General features: G+C 46.5%; 2 protein-coding genes across 4 annotated transcripts in view; one reads left to right on the top strand and one right to left on the bottom strand.

The window, feature by feature from the left end:
- Positions 1–153: 153 nt before the first annotated feature.
- On the bottom strand, positions 154–12,361 carry GNPTG (N-acetylglucosamine-1-phosphate transferase subunit gamma). The gene is made up of 11 exons (XM_073648090.1): positions 12,257–12,361; positions 9,791–9,845; positions 9,382–9,449; positions 9,108–9,162; positions 8,826–8,909; positions 7,880–7,973; positions 6,188–6,302; positions 6,031–6,113; positions 5,799–5,930; positions 5,572–5,650; positions 154–1,325 (listed from the first exon to the last, which is right to left on the bottom strand). The coding sequence occupies exons 1-11, from the start codon at positions 12,294–12,296 to the stop codon at positions 1,222–1,224; spliced, it is 909 nt and encodes a 302-aa protein (XP_073504191.1). The 5' UTR covers positions 12,297–12,361; the 3' UTR covers positions 154–1,221.
- TSR3 (TSR3 ribosome maturation factor) overlaps positions 12,323–17,970 on the top strand; it is a 14,115-nt gene continuing 8,467 nt past the window's right edge. The window contains exons 1-6 of one of the 3 annotated variants that reach the window (XM_073648087.1): positions 12,323–12,375; positions 12,539–12,619; positions 13,056–13,182; positions 15,435–15,651; positions 16,829–17,022; positions 17,120–17,293. In XM_073648087.1, the coding sequence (XP_073504188.1) occupies positions 13,068–13,182; positions 15,435–15,651; positions 16,829–17,022; positions 17,120–17,293 (700 nt within the window). In that variant the 5' untranslated portion in view covers positions 12,323–12,375; positions 12,539–12,619; positions 13,056–13,067. Of the gene's footprint in view, positions 12,376–12,414; positions 12,452–12,538; positions 12,620–13,040; positions 13,183–15,434; positions 15,652–16,828; positions 17,023–17,119; positions 17,294–17,970 lie in introns of those variants that run through there. The other 2 variants (XM_073648088.1, XM_073648089.1) reach the window with 2 other exon arrangements.

The raw sequence follows: 17,970 nt of genomic DNA on the forward strand, positions 1-17,970 counted from the left end.
ACGTGGTGTGAAAACCGCAAACACGGATGTGTGAAGGGGCCTCATTGTGATTTTTGGGAGGCAGACAAGAACGAATAAACAGCAGTTCAAGAATTTCTTTTATTTTGTCAAGTGATAAGACAACTTTGTTCTTCGGGTCAGTTCAATTACAGCGATACCAGATTTTAGTCAGTGAAATAATAAAAAAATAAATAAAATTCAATTCCGCCATTACTTTATTTTTTTCATCCATGTTCATTGTGTTGTAAAAAACAACCTGGCAACAGAATTCTCCCGGTAAGTATGATCATGGCGATATCAAACTTGGAGAGTTTATTATTGTAGTGAGTAAAAATAAAATATATATTTTTGCACCGAGCTGTAGTTTTTTTTTTTTTTTTATTGATACCATTTTGGGGTACATACTATGCAATTTATTTTTTTTTTGCTTTTAATGCATTTTTGGGGGGAATGCAGCAACAAAAGAACAATTCTGGCATTGCAACTTTTCCTCTTGGTTTGGTTCTGTACAGTACGGCTTGGACACGACAATGTCAAATACATTTTCATATTTGAACTGTGAAAAGAGGGAGATTTAACTTTTTAAATATTTTAAAAAGTAAAAAAAAATTATTTTTTTGCAATCATTTGACCTAGATTCTGGGATACTATAGTATTGCACGAAACTATGAAAGTAATATTGTCCTATGAAGCCCAGTCACTCACTGGGCGTTATATGGGGGGGGCCAAGGTGGCATATGAGGGGCCAAAGTGGCAATGACAGGGGCTTTCAGTAGATTCTAACTGCCATGATCTTTCAGCTCTTTAGGGATGTAACAAAAGGCAAAGGAAAGGCAATTGGGGTTGCGGGGGAGCCGTGCACGCGCACACTGACACCCCGTTCATTTAAATACCATTGTCATTGATTGACAGGGGGCACTTAAAGGGGTTGTCCGGCTACAAGTCTGAAGGTACTATATAAACCCCAACTCTGTGCGTATAAAAGGACTATGATTTACAACGCCGGCTTTATTCACACACTGGGAGGATGGCGCAACATAACGATACGGGTTATATTACAAAGTGACTTGTCTTTCCTCATTTTAGACCCGTAAGATAGGCTGAGAAGCCATATAACAAGAATGTCAGTTTTGTTTTGTTTTTTATCCTTTGGCTCAGTCATTCATTTCTTGCTATTTCTAAACGCTCTGACGACATCAGTCCACCGCCACACGTCCGCAGCTAATGTTCATCCCGGTCTCCAGTGTCTCCACGTAGTTGATGTTTCTCTTCACCCCTTTGGGTTGTGACCGATCTCACTGGCTGCAATTCAGTATTAGATGATCCTGGAAGGAAACGGACACAGGTTTCAGTGAACATACAGGGGCATCTCACAAAATTAGAATATCATCAAAAAGTTAAATTTATTTCAGTTCTTCAATACAAAAAGTGAAACTCATATATTATATAGAGTCATTACAGACAGAGTGATCTATTTCAAGTGTTTATTTCTGTTAATGTTGATGATTATGGCTTACAGCCAATGAAAACACAAGTCATTATCTCAGTAAATTAGAATACTTTATAACAGCAGCTTGAAAAATGATTTTAAATATCTGAAATGTCCTACTGAAATGTATGCTCAGTAAATGCCCTCAATACTTGGTCGGGGCTCCTTCTGCATCAATTACAGCATCAATGCGGCAATGTGGCATGGAGCGATCAGCCTGTGGCACTGCTGAGGTGTTATGGAAGCCCAGGTGGCTTTGATAGCAGCCTTCAGCTCGCCTGCATTGTTGGCTCTGGTGTCTCTCATCTTCCTCCTGACAATACCCCATAGATTCTCTATGGGGTTAAGGTCAGGCGAGTTTGCTGCCAATCAAGCACAGTGATACTGTTGTTTGTAAACCAGGTATTGGTACTTTTGGCAGTGTGGACAGGGGCCAAGTCCTGCTGGAGAATGACATTTCCATCTCCAAAAAGCTTGTGGGCAGAGGGAAGCATGAAGTGCTGTAAAATGTCCTGGTAGACGGCTGTGCTGACTTTGGTCTTGATAAAACACAGTGGACCTACACCAGCAGATGACATGGCTCCCCAAACCATCACTGATTGTGGAAACTTCACAGTAGACCTCCAGCAGCTTGGATTGTGGCCTCTCCACTCTTCCTCCAGACTCTGGGACCTTGATTTCCAAATGAAATGCAAAATTTACTTTCATCTGAAAACACCACGGTGAACCACTGAGCAACAGTCCAGGTCTTTTTCTCCTTGGCTCAGGTAAGACGCTTCTGGCGTTGTCAATTGGTCATGAGCGGCTTGACACAAGGAATGCGACACTTGTAGCCCATGTCCTGGATACGTCTGTGTGTGGTGGCTCTTGAAGCTATGACTCCAGCAGCAGTCCACTCCTTGTGAATCTCCCCAAATTTTTGAATGGCCTTTTCTTAATCCTTTCAAGGCTGCGGTTATCCCGGTTGCTTGTGCACCTTTTTCTACCACACTTTTTCCTTCCACTCGACTTTTCATTAATATGCTTGGATACAGCACTGTGAACAGCCAGCTTCTTTAGCAATGACCTTTTGTGGCTTATCCTCCTTGTGGATTGTGTCAATCACTGCCCTCTGGACATCTGTCAAGTCAGCAGTTTTCCCCATGATTGTGAAGCCTACTGAAACAGACTAAGGGACCTTTTTAAACTCTTAGGAAGACTGTGTAGATGTTTTTTTGTTAATTCTACTTTACTGAGATAATGACTTTTGGGTTTTTATTGGTTGTAAGGCATAATCATCAACATTAACTCATATGAGTTTCACTTTTTGTATTGAAGAACTGAAATAAATTAACTTTTTGATGATGATCTAATTTTGTGAGAAGCACCTGTATTGTCTAAAGCCTCAAAATTAGTTGCAATGATTTGCATTTTTTTCTACACATTATAAATGGAGATGTATGTAATATATACTGAAACTCTGCAAGATATATCTACAATATCGTAAAAATATAATTAACATATTAAAAACATGAAATTATACATAATATATGGTGCTACTTTTATTATAATTATATATAAACTTAACATCAAGAACAAAATGTCTAACAGATTAACTTATTTGAGAATTTTATTCTTTATTTTAAGTTTCGATTTTTTTTTTTTTTTTGATATGTAAAAATACAAGAAAAGAGAATTTCTGCATATAGTAATTCCATAATTACTGTACATTGTACTCTCTATCTTTCTGTCCTATATTACATGCATGCATCCCAATGCCTAGATATTACACACACAGCTCTGCTGTATACACTTTGCAAACACAGCTCTGTTATACACACATTAGGAGTGGAGATGCAGTTTCTTTGTATCTGTGAGAAAAGAAGGGGAGAACAGACCGAAAATGTATGTAGGGGGATTGAAAACACTGCTTATACCCACAAGTTTTAGCTGTGTCACCCTGAATAAAAGGAATAATTGTGTATTAAACCCTTAATGACGTGAGGCATATTAGTACGCCCCTCGTCATCACCCCCTGGTTAACGTGGGCTCCGGCGTTGAGACCGCACTGAACCGGGGACATGTCCGCTGATTTATACAGCTGACATGTGCCCACAACAGCCGCGGGTGGAATTGCGATCCACCCGCGACTGTTATCCAGTTAAATGCCGCAGTCAATCTCTAACAGTGTCATTTAACAGCAGAAGAGCGTCATTGGCCCTGTCACGTGATTGCGGGTCACCGATGGGTTGGCATGCCAATCCAGGGTCTGCAGCAGACCCCTGTGGTTGTCTGCATACAGGCGATCTGCTCATCGCCTGTATGCAGCAGATCCCTGTGGTTGTCTGCATACAGGCGATCTGCTCATCGCCTGTATGCAGCAGATCCCTGTGGTTGTCTGCATACAGGCGATCTGCTCATCGCCTGTATGCAGCAGATCCCTGTGGTCTGCATACAGGCGATCTGCTCATCGCCTGTATGCAGGCAGCAGATCCCTGTGGTTGTCTGCATACAGGCGATCTGCTCATCGCCTGTATGCAGCAGAGCCGATCAGGCAAGTGCTGCTTCTAGACTCCCATTGAGACTATAGAAGCAAGGAAAAAGTTAAAAAAGAAAAAAAAAGTTTTTAAAAATATTAAAAAAATAGATAAGTTTAAATCACCCCATTCCAAAAAAAAAAAAAAAAACCACACATTTTGGTATCGCCGCATTCATAATCGCCCGCTCTATCAATGTAAAAAAGAAATAATTCAATCGGTAAACAGCGTAACGAGAAAAAAAAATTTAAACACCAGAATTACAATTTTTTTTTGGTCGCTGCAACATTGCAATAAAAAGCAGTCAAAACATTGTATCTACCCCAAAATGGTATCCATAAAAATGTCAGCTCGGCGAGCAAAAAATAAGCCCTCACCCGGCCCCAGATCACGAAAAAAGGAGACGCTACGGGTACCGGGAAATGGCGCCATTTTTTTTTTTTTTTGCAAACTTTGGACTTTTTGTTTTACCACTTAAATAAAAAAGAACCTAAAATGACCTGGAGAATAATAATGGCAGGCCAGTTTTAGCATTCAGACATGACATGTTAGTCATACAAAATGCCATTAGTCCTCTTTCACATGTACGGATATTTCCGGTACTGAAAAAAAAACAGTACTGGAGATATCTGTATGTGATACATGTGGCAACTGTGTACTGCATCAGTATCACACGTACCGGCGCCTGAGAAACATCAGTTAGCGCTGTTCCCAAGCGCCATGTGCTGAATGATGCCCTCATCATTGTCCCCTGCCGGTGCTGCGATCAGCGCGAGCAAGGGACAAAGATGAGAGTAGTCTGCTCCCGCTGTGTCCTGGTGTAAGAATAAGCATAAAATAAAAAATACTAATACTTACCTGTCCGAAGATGTCTCCCTCTGTAATCCATGCAACCGCTCTAGCCGGGGAGAATGACTCACTACAGCGAGCGGGCCCCGAAGCTGCGCTTAGCTCTGTGAGTGACAGGACACCGCTCACTAAAGCGAGTCATTCTCCCCACCATGAATGGTTGCATGGATTACAGCAGGGGACATCTTCAGACACTGAGTATAAGGATTTTTTTATTTTTACACCAGGACAAAGTGGGAGCAGAATACTACTCTCAACATTGGCCTGTGCTCATGCTGATCGCAGCACAAGCAGGGGACAATGATGAGAGATGCCTGCAGCGCTTGGGAACAACACTAACTGTACCGCTGATTCCCAGGCGCCGGCGTCACACGGATGTCATCAGTGTGCACTTGTGATGGACGTTTTGCGGCCCGTGCTGTGAGAAAAAAAACGAACATGTCAGCGAGAAAAAAAACTAACATGTCGGCGTGTTTTGCCTACGGACACACGATCTGTGGAAACACACTGTCATGTACACAGACCCATTCAGTTGAATGGATCTACGTGTCACTGTCTCCAATATGTGTGGAAACTGTCACCACACGTACTCAAAACACTGCTGAAACGCGCCTCATACAGTTTTGTATGACAGACAACATGGCCGTATGATTGCAGCATTAGCCTCACTTTACCTTCGTTCCTTCCAGTTGTTTTAGCACTTAAAAAATTACTCACCGTTTTTGAGATAAGAAATGCTGTGTTTTTCCAAAATGCCCTGTAGTCTCTTTATTTCCTCGGACAATTCGGCGTGATCCTGAGAAGAAACAGATGAATCTCTCTCTATAGGTTTCACCCCAGAAACTAGCACCATGCAGCAGCCATAGGGCCACGTTGGTCTACTTGTAGACAGTGTTGTCAGTGTCGCCCCCTATAGGAGGCTGTAGGACCAGCTATGTACATACCTTACTGCACTGCTCCAGCGAATCAAAGCTCTGAGATCGGTGCTGGTTTGGGTTTACATCGCTTCTGTTCTCTAAGGTCTTTTTTAAGTATCCGGCTTCTCGGAATATGTCCTGAAGTCGTTTCTTATATCCCTGGAAAGGAGAACCTGCATCATAATCGGAAGATTGGAGGACACCGGCGTATGCAGCAGGGGCCTGCTGTGCACGTGGCGGGCTGGGGGGCACCGTGTACCTGGGCAGTAATAAGCTCATCATACAAGGACTGCTCGGCGTCATCCCACCGGCTTCTCATTGCTTCTCCGAGAGTTGGGTAGACTGCAACCACAAAAGCAAGGGTTTATGGTGGGAGAATCGGGAGCCGTGGCCAGCATCTCTCCTGGGGGGCGTACCTAGCAGAGAATGAGGGTGGCACACCAACGGGGTCTCAAACGTCATGGAGTAGACGCAGGTGCTCGGCTCCGATACCGCCGACAGCTTGTGGCTTCTTCCGCAAACCAAGTGAACCTGTGGCCACAATGTGACAGCATTAGATACATACAGATGTAGATGAAGAGGCCGGGGACGCCGGCCTCGGCCCCCAGGGACACTGGCCTCGGACGCCAGTCTCGGACGCGAGTGACAAGACTGGTCGGCATGTGACCATAAGTATGCAAATCTTACATCGGAAAATCCCTTCAAATAGACATTACCCTCTCTCCATACTACCAGGGAAAATGTCATTAACCTCTCTTCTACACCACCAGGGATACTGGAATTCACCCTTTCCACACCCTAGACCACCAATAAAGCTGGCATTTATGTTCCATCTTTCTTAGACCATCAGGAAGGCTGGCATTCATACATTCACTACCCTAGACCACCAGGGATGCTGGCATTCATACATTCACTACCCTAGACCACCAGGGATGCTGGCATTCATACATTCACTACCCTAGACCACCAGGTATGCTGGCATTCATACATTCACTACCCTAGACCACCAGGGATGCTGGCATTCATACATTCACTACCCTAGACCACCAGGGATGCTGGCATTCATACATTCACTACCCTAGACCACCAGGGATGCTGGCATTCATACATTTACTACCCTAGACCACCAGGGATGCTGGCATTCATAGTCACTACAATAGACCAGGTAGCAACAGTCTGAGGTGTGACAAGTGTAATATACACTGCTCAAAAAAATAAAGGTAACACTCAAATAACATCCTAGATCTGAATGAATGAAATATTCTCATTGAATACTTTGTTCTGTACAAAGTTGAATGTGCTGACAACAAAATCACACAAAAATCATCAATGGAGATCAAATGTATTAACCAATGGAGGCCTGGATTTGGAGTCACCCCCAAAATTAAAGTGGAAAAACACACTACAGGCTGATCCAACTTTGGAGTCGGTTTCTAACTGTTTGTGCAGACACATGCACATTTGTGGCCTGCTGGAGGTCATCTTGCAGGGCTCTGGCAGCGCTCTGGCAGTGCTCCTCCTGTTCCTCTTTGCACAAAGGCGGAGGTAGCGGTTCTGCTTCTGGGTTGTTGCCCTCCTATGGCCCCCTCCACGTCTCCTGGTGTACTGGCCTGTCTCCTGGTAGCGCCTCCAGCCTCTGGACACTACGCTGACAGACACTGCAAACCTTCCTGCCACAGCTCGCATTGATGTGCCATCCTGGATGAGCTGCACTACCTGAGCAACTTCTGTGGGTTGTAGAGTCCGTCTCATGCTACCACGAGTGTGAAAGCACAACCAACATTCAAAGGTGACCAAAACATCAGCCAGAAAGCATTGGTACTGAGATGTGGTCTGTGGTCCCCACCTGCAGAATCACTCCTTTATTGAGGATGTCTTGATAATTGCCAATAATTTTCATCTATTGTCTGTTCCATTTGCACAACAGCATGTGAAATTGATTGTCAATCAGTGTTGCTTCCTAAGTGGACAGTTTCATTTCACAGAAGTTTGATTCACTTGGGAATTATATTCTGTTCTTTAAGTGTTCCCTTTATTTTTTGAGCAGTTTATATATTGCAATATAGAAGGGTTAGACGAGTGAATTGGCAGCACAGGCGGCAGGTTACCTTAGTCTGTCGGTTCATGTTCCCACAGGAGTCCCCGGATCTCAGCCACATGCCTGTGAACGTGTTGTTCTCTATTTCCCATTCTTGCCATATCCTAAAACAGAGCAGAAGTCGCCTCAGTAGTCAATAAACCAAGGTGAGGAGCACATGTGCCGCCATATACTCGCCCCATCAGAGTGCAAATATACCGCCATATACTCGCCCCATCAGAGTGCAAATATACCGCCATATACTCGCCCCATCAGAGTTCACATGTGCCGCCATATACTCGCCCCATCAGAGTTCACATGTGCCGCCATATACTCGCCCCATCAGAGTGCACATATAAGGCCATATACTCGCCCCATCAGAGTGCACATATACCGCCATATACTCGCCCCATCAGAGTGCACATATACCGCCATATACTCGCCCCATCAGAGTGCACATATACCGCCATATACTCGCCCCATCAGAGTGCACATATACCGCCATATACTCGCCCCATCAGAGTGCACATATACCGCCATATACTCGCCCCATCAGAGTGCACATATACCGCCATATACTCGCCCCATCAGAGTGCACATATACCGCCATATACTCGCCCCATCAGAGTGCACATATAAGGCCATGTACTCGCCCCATCAGAGTGCACATATAAGGCCATGTACTCGCCCCATCAGAGTGCACATATAAGGCCATGTACTCGCCCCATCAGAGTGCACATATAAGGCCATGTACTCGCCCCATCAGAGTGCACATATACCGCCATATACTCGCCCCATCAGAGTGCACATATACCGCCATATACTCGCCCCATCAGAGTGCACATATACCGCCATATACTCGCCCCATCAGAGGGCGGCAGGAGAACATATCCAGAAGAAACGTCTCTTTCTTGCTTTCCTCCGATAGGATCTATCATATCTTTGCCTGATAACGCTGGTCCCAAGTGTTTCCTTACCCCAGTATCCCGCTGTAGGCGTTCCAGCGGAAGGTCTGCTCGTGCTGGGTGACATTGTGATACGGGCAGAACTCGTATTTGTATCTAAGGTGGTGAAGATGAGGAGGGTTACTACATAAAAGTCACACATACCCCAATACTGTACTGCGGCCCCCAAACATAGGATATGTCAATCAGAACACCATCGCCATCCTATTACTGGATGCTACATTTACCCATTACATAGACTCCAGGACCCCGATCTGGCTGCGCTGTGCCCCCCATATCCACCACTTTACTTACGTGGATTCCACAAAACTGAAACACTTTCCAGCCAACCTGAAAAGATGCGGCGGTCCTGCAAACACAAGGCAAGTAGCTATGAATGTAATGGGTGACCCCACTTCTCTCCAGGTTGTGTATGGTAATGCAGCTTATCCCATTCCATTTAATAGAACTTGAGCTGCAATACCACAGACAACCTGTGGACAGAAGTGGTGCTGTGCATGTAAGAAGACAATTCACAACCCTGCCCATTATTATGCCCGGAGCATGGGGAGAATAGTTTTCGTGTTACCTGAGACCGGAGAGGGATCTGTCCTTGGCTGCAGCTTGTTTGTCTGCGATAAGAACGGATTGTTCAACCTTGGAGAGAAGTGAATATGGCCGTCACCACCACATGTTCATTCACAGGCAGCAAAGAAAGAGGAAAACTGTCCGAATAAACGGACTCAACCCAAATGCACAATTCTATCAGTAACTTCTATGCATTCATATTTGGAACCAGAACAGCTCCATACAGTGGACGTTATTGGTACTGCAGCTCAGCTCCTATAGAAGTGAATGTGATCTGAGCTGCAGTACCTCAGAATGGCCACTACGTGGTGTACGGAGCTCTATGATTGGTGGGGTCTCGGGGGTCGGACCCCTATTAATCTGATACTGGGGACCTCTCAGGCTATAAATAATACAGGAAGGTCTCCTACCCGAACGTGTTCGGCTCCTCCACAATCTTCATCTTCGTAGCAGCAGCATCATAGACTGAAAGACAAAGTGATATATTAATAATAATAATAATAAGTCTTTATTTATATAGCGCCAACATATTCCGCAGCGCTTAACAATTCATAGTTTCATATACAACAGTCATAAGTAACATAGCTAAAGATAGTACAATAATTAAAGCAAAAATGATGACCCTGCTCGTAAAGCCCCCGTCTCACATAGCGAGATCGCTGCTGTGTCACGGTTTTGGAGACGCAACAGCGACCTCACCAGCGATGTCGCTATGTGTGACACTTTGCAGCGATAAGGCCCCTGCTGTGAGGTCGCTGATCGCTGCAAAATGTCCTGGACCATTTTTTGGTCGTTGCCCTCCCGCTGGTCAGCACACATCGCTGTGTGTGACCAGCGGGAGCAGCGATCAGGCTGGTAACCATGGTAAACATCGGGTTACTAGGGGCACACGCGCACCTAGTAACCCGCTGTTTATCATGGTTACGAGCCTGCTAAAGTGAGCGGTAACCTCCTGCTCACCGTAGCAGAGTGGTAACCATGATAAACAGCGGGTTACTAGGAACGCGTGTGCCCCTAGTAACCCGATGTTTACCATGGTTACCAGCCTGCTCCTGCTTCTTTCCACGATGTCGCTGCTCCCCTGATCGTTGGTGAGCCTGCCTGTTTGACAGCTCACCAGCGACCACATAGCGACGCAGCAACGATCCCTGACAGGTCGTATTGTTGTCGGGATCGCTGCAGCGTCGCTAAGTGTGACGGGGCCTTAAGAGCTTACAATCTACAATGAGGTGGGGGTGACACAAAGTACAATGGCTTATTTACAAGGATGGCCCAGCCATCTTGAGGGGAGGAGGGATAGATAAAGGCTGCATGAGCTCATCACCAGCCAGTATCTGTAGGGCTTTTGGGTTCCGTGGAGAGTTATGTGTGGAGAAATAAGGGATGGGCTATAAGAAGATAAAAGGACTTCGATTAGGGAAGGTGATAGGCTGCTTTAAACAGATGTGTTTTTAGGGAGCGCCTAAAACTGTGTAAGTTGTGGTTCATCCTAATTTCTTGGGGTAGAGCATACCAGAGAATAGGTGCAGCTCGGGAGAAGTCTCGGAGCCCGGAGTGGGAGGTACGGATTAGTGCGGATGTTAGTCGAAAGTCGCTTGCGGAGCGTAGAGAACGGGTAGGCCGATAAACAGAAATGAGGGAAGAGATGTAGGGGGCGCCGCACTGTGGAGGGCTTTGTGGGTGAGAACAAGTAATTTAAATTGGATCCTGTAATTCATGGGCAGCCAGTGCAGTGACTGGCATAGAGCAGAGGAGTCTGAGTAACGATTAGCCAAATAGATGACCCTGGCTGCAGCATTAAGGATGGACTGGAGGGGGGAAAGTCGAGTGAGGGGGAGGCCAATTAATAGAGAGTTACAGTAGACAAGGCGGGAGTGGATCAGGGCAACAGTGAGGGTTTTTGTTGTTTCCAAGGTGAGAAAGGGGCGGATTCTAGAGATGTTCTTCAGGTGCAAGCGACAAGAGCGGGCAAGAGATTGTATGTGGAAGGTGAAGGAGAGATTGGTGTCAAACACAATGCCCAGACAACACGCCTGCTGGCTCAGCATTATTGTGGTGCCACACACGGAGAGAGAGATGTCAGATTTAGAGAGGTGAGTAGACGGCGGGAGCTGGAGGCATAATAACCGATAACGACCAGCAGGGGGAGAATAACCGCTAAGAGCTATGAAGCCCCAGAAGGACGGCCCAGCGATTCCCCAATATACTTTCTCAGTCAGGATCTCGGCTTGTTGTCATCCAATAGGATCAATTCTATCCTGATCATGTGACAGGCACACAGGGGAACTACTGTAGCCCTAATAGCGGTCCCAGTATGGCACCGCTATTAGGGCTACAAGTCCTACAATACAGCATGAAAAGAAACTACAAGTCCCAGAATCCCCAGAGATCACCGCAGGGACTACAGGTCCCAGAATCCCCAGAGATCACTGCAGGGACTACAGGTCCCAGAATCCCCAGAGATCACGGCAGGGACTACAAGTCCCAGAATCCCCAGAGATCACGGCAGGGACTACAAGTCCCAGAATCCCCAGAGATCACGGCAGGGACTACAGGTCCCAGAATCCCCAGAGATCACTGCAGGGACTACAAGTCCCAGAATCCCCAGAGAGCACGGCAGGGACTACAGGTCCCAGAATCCCCAGAGATCACGGCAGGGACTACAGGTCCCAGAATTCCCAGAGATCACCGCAGGGAATACAAGTCCCAGAATCCCCAGAGATCACCGCAGGAACTGCAAGTCCCCGATATTACTGCGGGAACTACAAGTCCCAGAATTCCCTGACAAGACTGTCAGAACGCCGTCTTTATTGCTGGGACTTGTAGTCTCAGTCTGACCGCCTCGTCCTCGTTGTACACACAGGGACCGATCTCACCTGCACACAGCAAAAGCCACAGCCAGGGCCAGGCCGCCATGATGCGCGGTCACATGACTTCACCCCAACACTCGGAAGTGGAGCAGAGCGATATTGTGAGGGACGTTCACAAAAATGAGGTAATGTGAGGCGGGCGGGCGAGTCTGTATCCCGGCGCTGCTCTCTGCCTACAGATCACTGACTGATCTCATGAAGGTGTATAAAGGATATATATAAAGGCTCTACATAAAGTATGTGTGTGCGGAAGCCTGGTGGTAACATTGCTTTCATAATAACCAACAGGGAGTGAAAATCCTGGCGAGGCGGAGACGTGAACCTAATAGTTATTATTGTAGGGAAACACGTGAGAAGAGCTGCGGAGAGGTGAGCTGGGGAAGTAATGGAGGATAGTGGGGGTTATACTCCTGTCTGACGCCACAGGCTGCTCAGGGGGTCGTGATATCACACTGGGGGCTCCTGTTTATGTAGGAACAATGTCACCAATGTAATATAGAAGCTTTCTGCTTGTTGTCAGTGAATTAGCAAAAAAACCATTGTAAAAACAACCACCCACATCTGAGCCCAGGACTAGGTCTACTAGCAGTAATAATGGCGCCTTTTTTGTAAAGAAATCTAGAAGAATATCCATATGCAAATCAGATTAGAAGTGCCCTGGGGGCGTGTCTTTGTACTAGTTAGAACCACTGGCACGCCCCCACTGCACTTCCAGCCTGATTTACATATGGATATTAATAGATTTGTCATAACTGGATGTGGATGTAGCCCCCGAATGCCCCCTGTACAGTCCTCTTTATTCCAGCTGTGAGCGGCCATGGGGCGCAAGAAGCCGCAGAAGGACGGGCGACCCAAACACAAGGAATCCAGGTTCAAGAAGACATCCAAGAGCCTGGAAAGCTTCACCTGCGAGGTGCACGAAGCGCTGGATGGTAAGTGATCATACTAGATGGCGACTGCCTGTGATGTGGGCACAAATCGGAATATCAGGGGTCCGAGCGCCCCCTTATACAGTAATAATTTCCACCGAGTGTCCCTTTATAAAGCAATAATGGCCTATTAATAATGCCCAAGGACCCTCCAAAACGTAATAATGTGCACATAATAATTATTAATGCCGCAGGTGCCTCTGTCCTGTGGACTTTAATACAGTCCTGCTCATCGTTATTGGCTCCATGAAGTGTAAGTACATAATGTGGAAGACTCGTGTTAAATACAAAAGAGCGAATGAAAAACAATAATTTAAAACCAAAAAACAATGGGAGAGAAAAATACAAAAACCTAAAGCTGCTGTGTCACTGGTATTGGCACCAGTTACATTAATTTAGTGTGGAAACACAGTTTGACTCGTCTGTGGTAAATCACAAAGAGATTCTCCTGTGATTAATTGTCGGTGCCCATGTGACATGAATTAGCCAATGACTGATGACTTTAGTGTTTTAAAAAACCACATGGTAGGCCCTGTTCCTTTGTCACAATGATGAAGACAAAGGAGCTGTCTGAGGACATTAGAACTGCTATGATTAGCAAACACAAGACTTCCACAGGGTATAAGGCCATCTCCAAAGAGCTTGGTATCCCAGTTTCAACAGTGCGCAATGTTATTAAGAAGTTTGCCAAGCATGAAACCATCAAGGACCTTCCTGGACATGGGAGAATGAGGAAAATTGACAAGAGATGTCTTCGAAGGTTTGTGCGAATGGTGGAAAAAAACACCACGTCAAATATCCCAAGACCTGAAGGCCAACCTGGAACAGGCTGGGGTCATGGTTTCATCAAATACCATACGTCGTACACTAAACCAAGCAGAGCTTTATGGGCGAAGGCCAAGGAAGAAACCATTGCTGAAGAAAAGACATAAAAAGGAAAGACTGATCTTTGGCAAAGAGTACCTTGACAAACCACAATCCTTCAGAGAAAATGTTCTGTTGATAGATGAAACTAAAATAGAGTTTTTTGGCAATGCAGAGCAACAGTTTGTTTACAGATGGCGCAATGAAGCTTATAAGGAAAAGAACACCTTACCAACAGTTAAGCATGGTGGAGGATCCATAATGCTGTTAAGGTTGATTAGCTGCATCTGGTACTGGAGGTCTTGACAGTATCACGTGGAATCATGAAATCAGGGAATTATCAAGAGATTTTAGAGCGAAATGTCCTACACAGTGTAAAAAAACTTGGTTTGAGTCGAAGATCATGGGTCCTCCAGCAAGACAATGACCCAAAGCACACATCCAAAAGTACACAGGAATGGTTGAGAAAGACAAAAATGTACTGTTTTAAAATGGCCAGCAATGAGTCCTGACCTCAATCCCATTGAAAATCTTTGGAGTGAGCTGAAATCTACCATTGGGAAAAAAAGAACCCTGCAAACATTCAAGAGCTTGAACAAAGTGCAGAGGAAGAGTGGGAGAAAACTCCAGCTGAGAAGCGCAAGAAGCTTATAGATGGCTACAAGAAACGTGTGGAGGCTGTCACTGATGCCAAAGGGTGTGCAACCAAGTATTAATTAGGGGGGCCTTTATTGCTGCACATGCTGTTTTTTCTGTTTCTTCTTTGTTTTTCTACTTCCATGTTGCAATTTCAATGTTCAATTGTTGTATTACTTTGGACCCTAATTAAAAAAATCCTGAGGATATAACTTTGGTACATTTCCATTTATTTCTGAAGATATTGTACAGTCTATGAAAAAAATGAAGGGGTGCCAATAATGGTGAGCAGCACTGTACAATTGAAAGTGGTACTCGCCTGGGCAGACAACCACAAGCTACAAACTAGGGGTCCGCTCTTCATGGGTTGAGGACCACTGTAGTAGCGCATGTGTAAGTCATGGAAAGAGGTCCATTTGAAAGCGCATTCAAGATCAGTGGGGGTCCCTGGGCAAACCTGTGGCGGCTCTATAATGCAGTATATTACTGCCACACTACAGCCAATGACAGCGCCATATAGTGTCTAAATAATAGCACAAAGTAACTGTATGAGTGTCATGTACTATGGTTATAATGGAGCCCAATAACAGGGCCATATACAGTAAATGATGCCGCCTATCCATGGTATCCTGATAATACCGCTATATAGTACCACACAGTGAACATGTAACAGGACTGGCTGAATTGTGCCCTAATCCTCCTGCCCTTTGGTTCCAGCATATCTTGTGATGACGTTTCTTATTTGCCCCCTGCAGCCAGTATTCAGGGGGACGCAGCTGAAGACGATGGCGAGACCAAGGTGAAGTTTCCATGTCCCCTGGCAATGTGGGAGCTGGGCCACTGTGATCCCAAGAGATGTACAGGTCGCAAGCTGGCCCGGAAAGGTCTGCTCAGGACCCTTCGCCTAAACCAGAGGTTTAATGGTCTGATCCTGAGTCCGATGGGGACGTTGTATGTGTCCCCCGCTGACAGGTAAGTCGTGCACCCAACCAAATAGTACAACTACATCTGTGACTGTGAAATGATGTTACACTACTTAACCTAAGTTGTCTCTGAGAGGGAGACCGTCAGCAAGCGGAGCAAGTAATTAAAGAAGTGCTCTAACATCATAACTCCACTAGGTGGCAGCACTCATCTACTTGAAGAATTTTCATAATATAACATTGCGCTTAGTCCCGTCAGGACAAGACGTTTTTTAGACTGGAGACGACTTGGTGATCAGCTGATTGCAAGGGGTCGCTATGCCTGACCATAAAATTACAGTATTTATTAAATGTCTAGTCGACATAACATTAACAGGAACCTGTCAGAAGCGTTAACCCCCCCCCCAAACCATTTATATGACTGTGTAGCCCTTTAAAAAATTAGCTAGTTGATCCTCTTCTGACCCCAATGTGCTACTCCAGCAGCGAGACGTCATGTATTAGAGTTCTGTATATATGTGACTGTTATTGCATTGGAATATGAAGATGCACTTACAGCTTCTTAGTCTCGCTCTGTATTCCCTGCCTAGCACCACCCCCATCTGGTTGATTGACAGGTCAGGGCCATGTACCAGCGAAAACGACCTGTCTGTCAGCCAGAGGAGGGTGCTGCTTGTTAGGGAGTACAGCGTGACACTGAGAAGCTGTAAGTGCATCTTCTTGCGCCAAAACATGTCTATACAGAACTTGGCACTTTCTTTTGGGATCATAAAGGGATCAACTGGTTTATCTTTTAAAGGGCTACACAATCATTAATGGTTTGAGAGTTTGACAGGTTCCCTCTAAGTGAACATCTATGACGTTCATACATCCAAAAAGGATACGGATGTCTTGACCCTAACCCTTAAGCTTGGAATTTAGATCCAATGACTGTATAGGTCTTAGTATAACAAAAAAAAATGATACCTTTCTTGTAGTGATTCGATGTGCCAGCGCTGAGAAATTGAGTTTTGAAGCCACATGCAGATTAGCTGGGGAGTGCACAAAGGCATGTTGATGCAGTTGGCTTTGACATGCCCCCAAGGCACTTACAGGTTAATTTGCATGTTTCAAAAAGTTTCATTTTTCCGCATGGGCACATCGGATCACTACAAGATAGATAGCATTTTTCTCGCTGTTCTATCGCCTGTACAGCCGTACTACTAATTTTATATTTATATGTTCAGGCAGATCGTTGCGGACGGCGGAGTCGCAGTTATTGATTGTTCTTGGGCAAAGCTGGACGAGACCCCGTTTACAAAAATGAAAGGAAGCCATCCTCGACTCCTGCCATACCTGGTGGCTGCAAACCCTGTCAACTACGGCCGTCCCTGCAAACTGTCCTGCGTGGAAGCGTTTGCTGCAACTTTTTGCATTGTGGGTTAGTAATGCCGCTGCCATATATATCATATATCTGTATACCGTGTATCTGTCCGTCCCTCTCACTCTCTCATTGCACTTTCCTGTCTGTTTTTTAGGATTTCCAGATTTGGCCACAATTTTATTGAGGAAATTTAAATGGGGGAAAGTGTTTCTCGAGCTGAACAAGGAGCTGCTGGATCAGTACAGCAAGTGCCAAGACGTGGAGGACGTGACCAAGGTGGAAGCGGAATTCCTGGCCGCAGACCACCGCAAGGACGCTGAAGAAATAGGTGTGTGGCTGTGTGTGGGGGGGTGCGGCTCCGTATCCTGTGTGTGGGGGGGGGGTGCGGCTCCGTATCCTGTGTGTGTGTGTGTGTGTGTGGGGGGGGGAGGCGGCTCCGTATCCTGTGGGGGGGGGGGGGAGGAGGCGGCTCCGTATCCTGTGTGTGTGTGTGGGGGGGGGGGGCGGCTCCGTATCCTGTGTGTGGGGGGGGGAGGCGGCTCCGTATCCTGTGTGTGGGGGGGGGGAGGCGGCTCCGTATCCTGTGTGTGTGTGGGAGGGGGGGGAGGCGGCTCCGTATCCTGTGTGGGGGGGGGGAGGAGGCGGCTCCGTATCCTGTGTGTGTGTGTGTGTGTGTGTGTGTGTGTGTGTGTGTGGGGGGGGGGGGGGGCGGCTCCGTATCCTGTGTGTGGGGGAGGGGAGGCGGCTCCGTATCCTGTGTGTGTGTGTGGGAGGGGGGGGGGCGGCTCCGTATCCTGTGTGTGGGGGGGGGGGAGGCGGCTCCGTATCCTGTGTGTGTGTGTGGGAGGGGGGGGAGGCGGCTCCGTATCCTGTGTGTGGGGGGGGGGGAGGAGGCGGCTCCGTATCCTGTGTGGGGGGGGGGGGGAGGCGGCTCCGTATCCTGTGGGGGGGGGTGCGGCTCCGTATCCTGTGGGGGGGGGGGAGGCAGCTCCGTATCCTGTGTGG

This window comes from Phyllobates terribilis, unplaced genomic scaffold (genome assembly GCF_046119375.1).
Source record: "Phyllobates terribilis strain yellow unplaced genomic scaffold, ASM4611937v1 Scaffold_9__5_contigs__length_417890890, whole genome shotgun sequence".
Classification (NCBI taxonomy): domain Eukaryota; kingdom Metazoa; phylum Chordata; class Amphibia; order Anura; family Dendrobatidae; genus Phyllobates; species Phyllobates terribilis.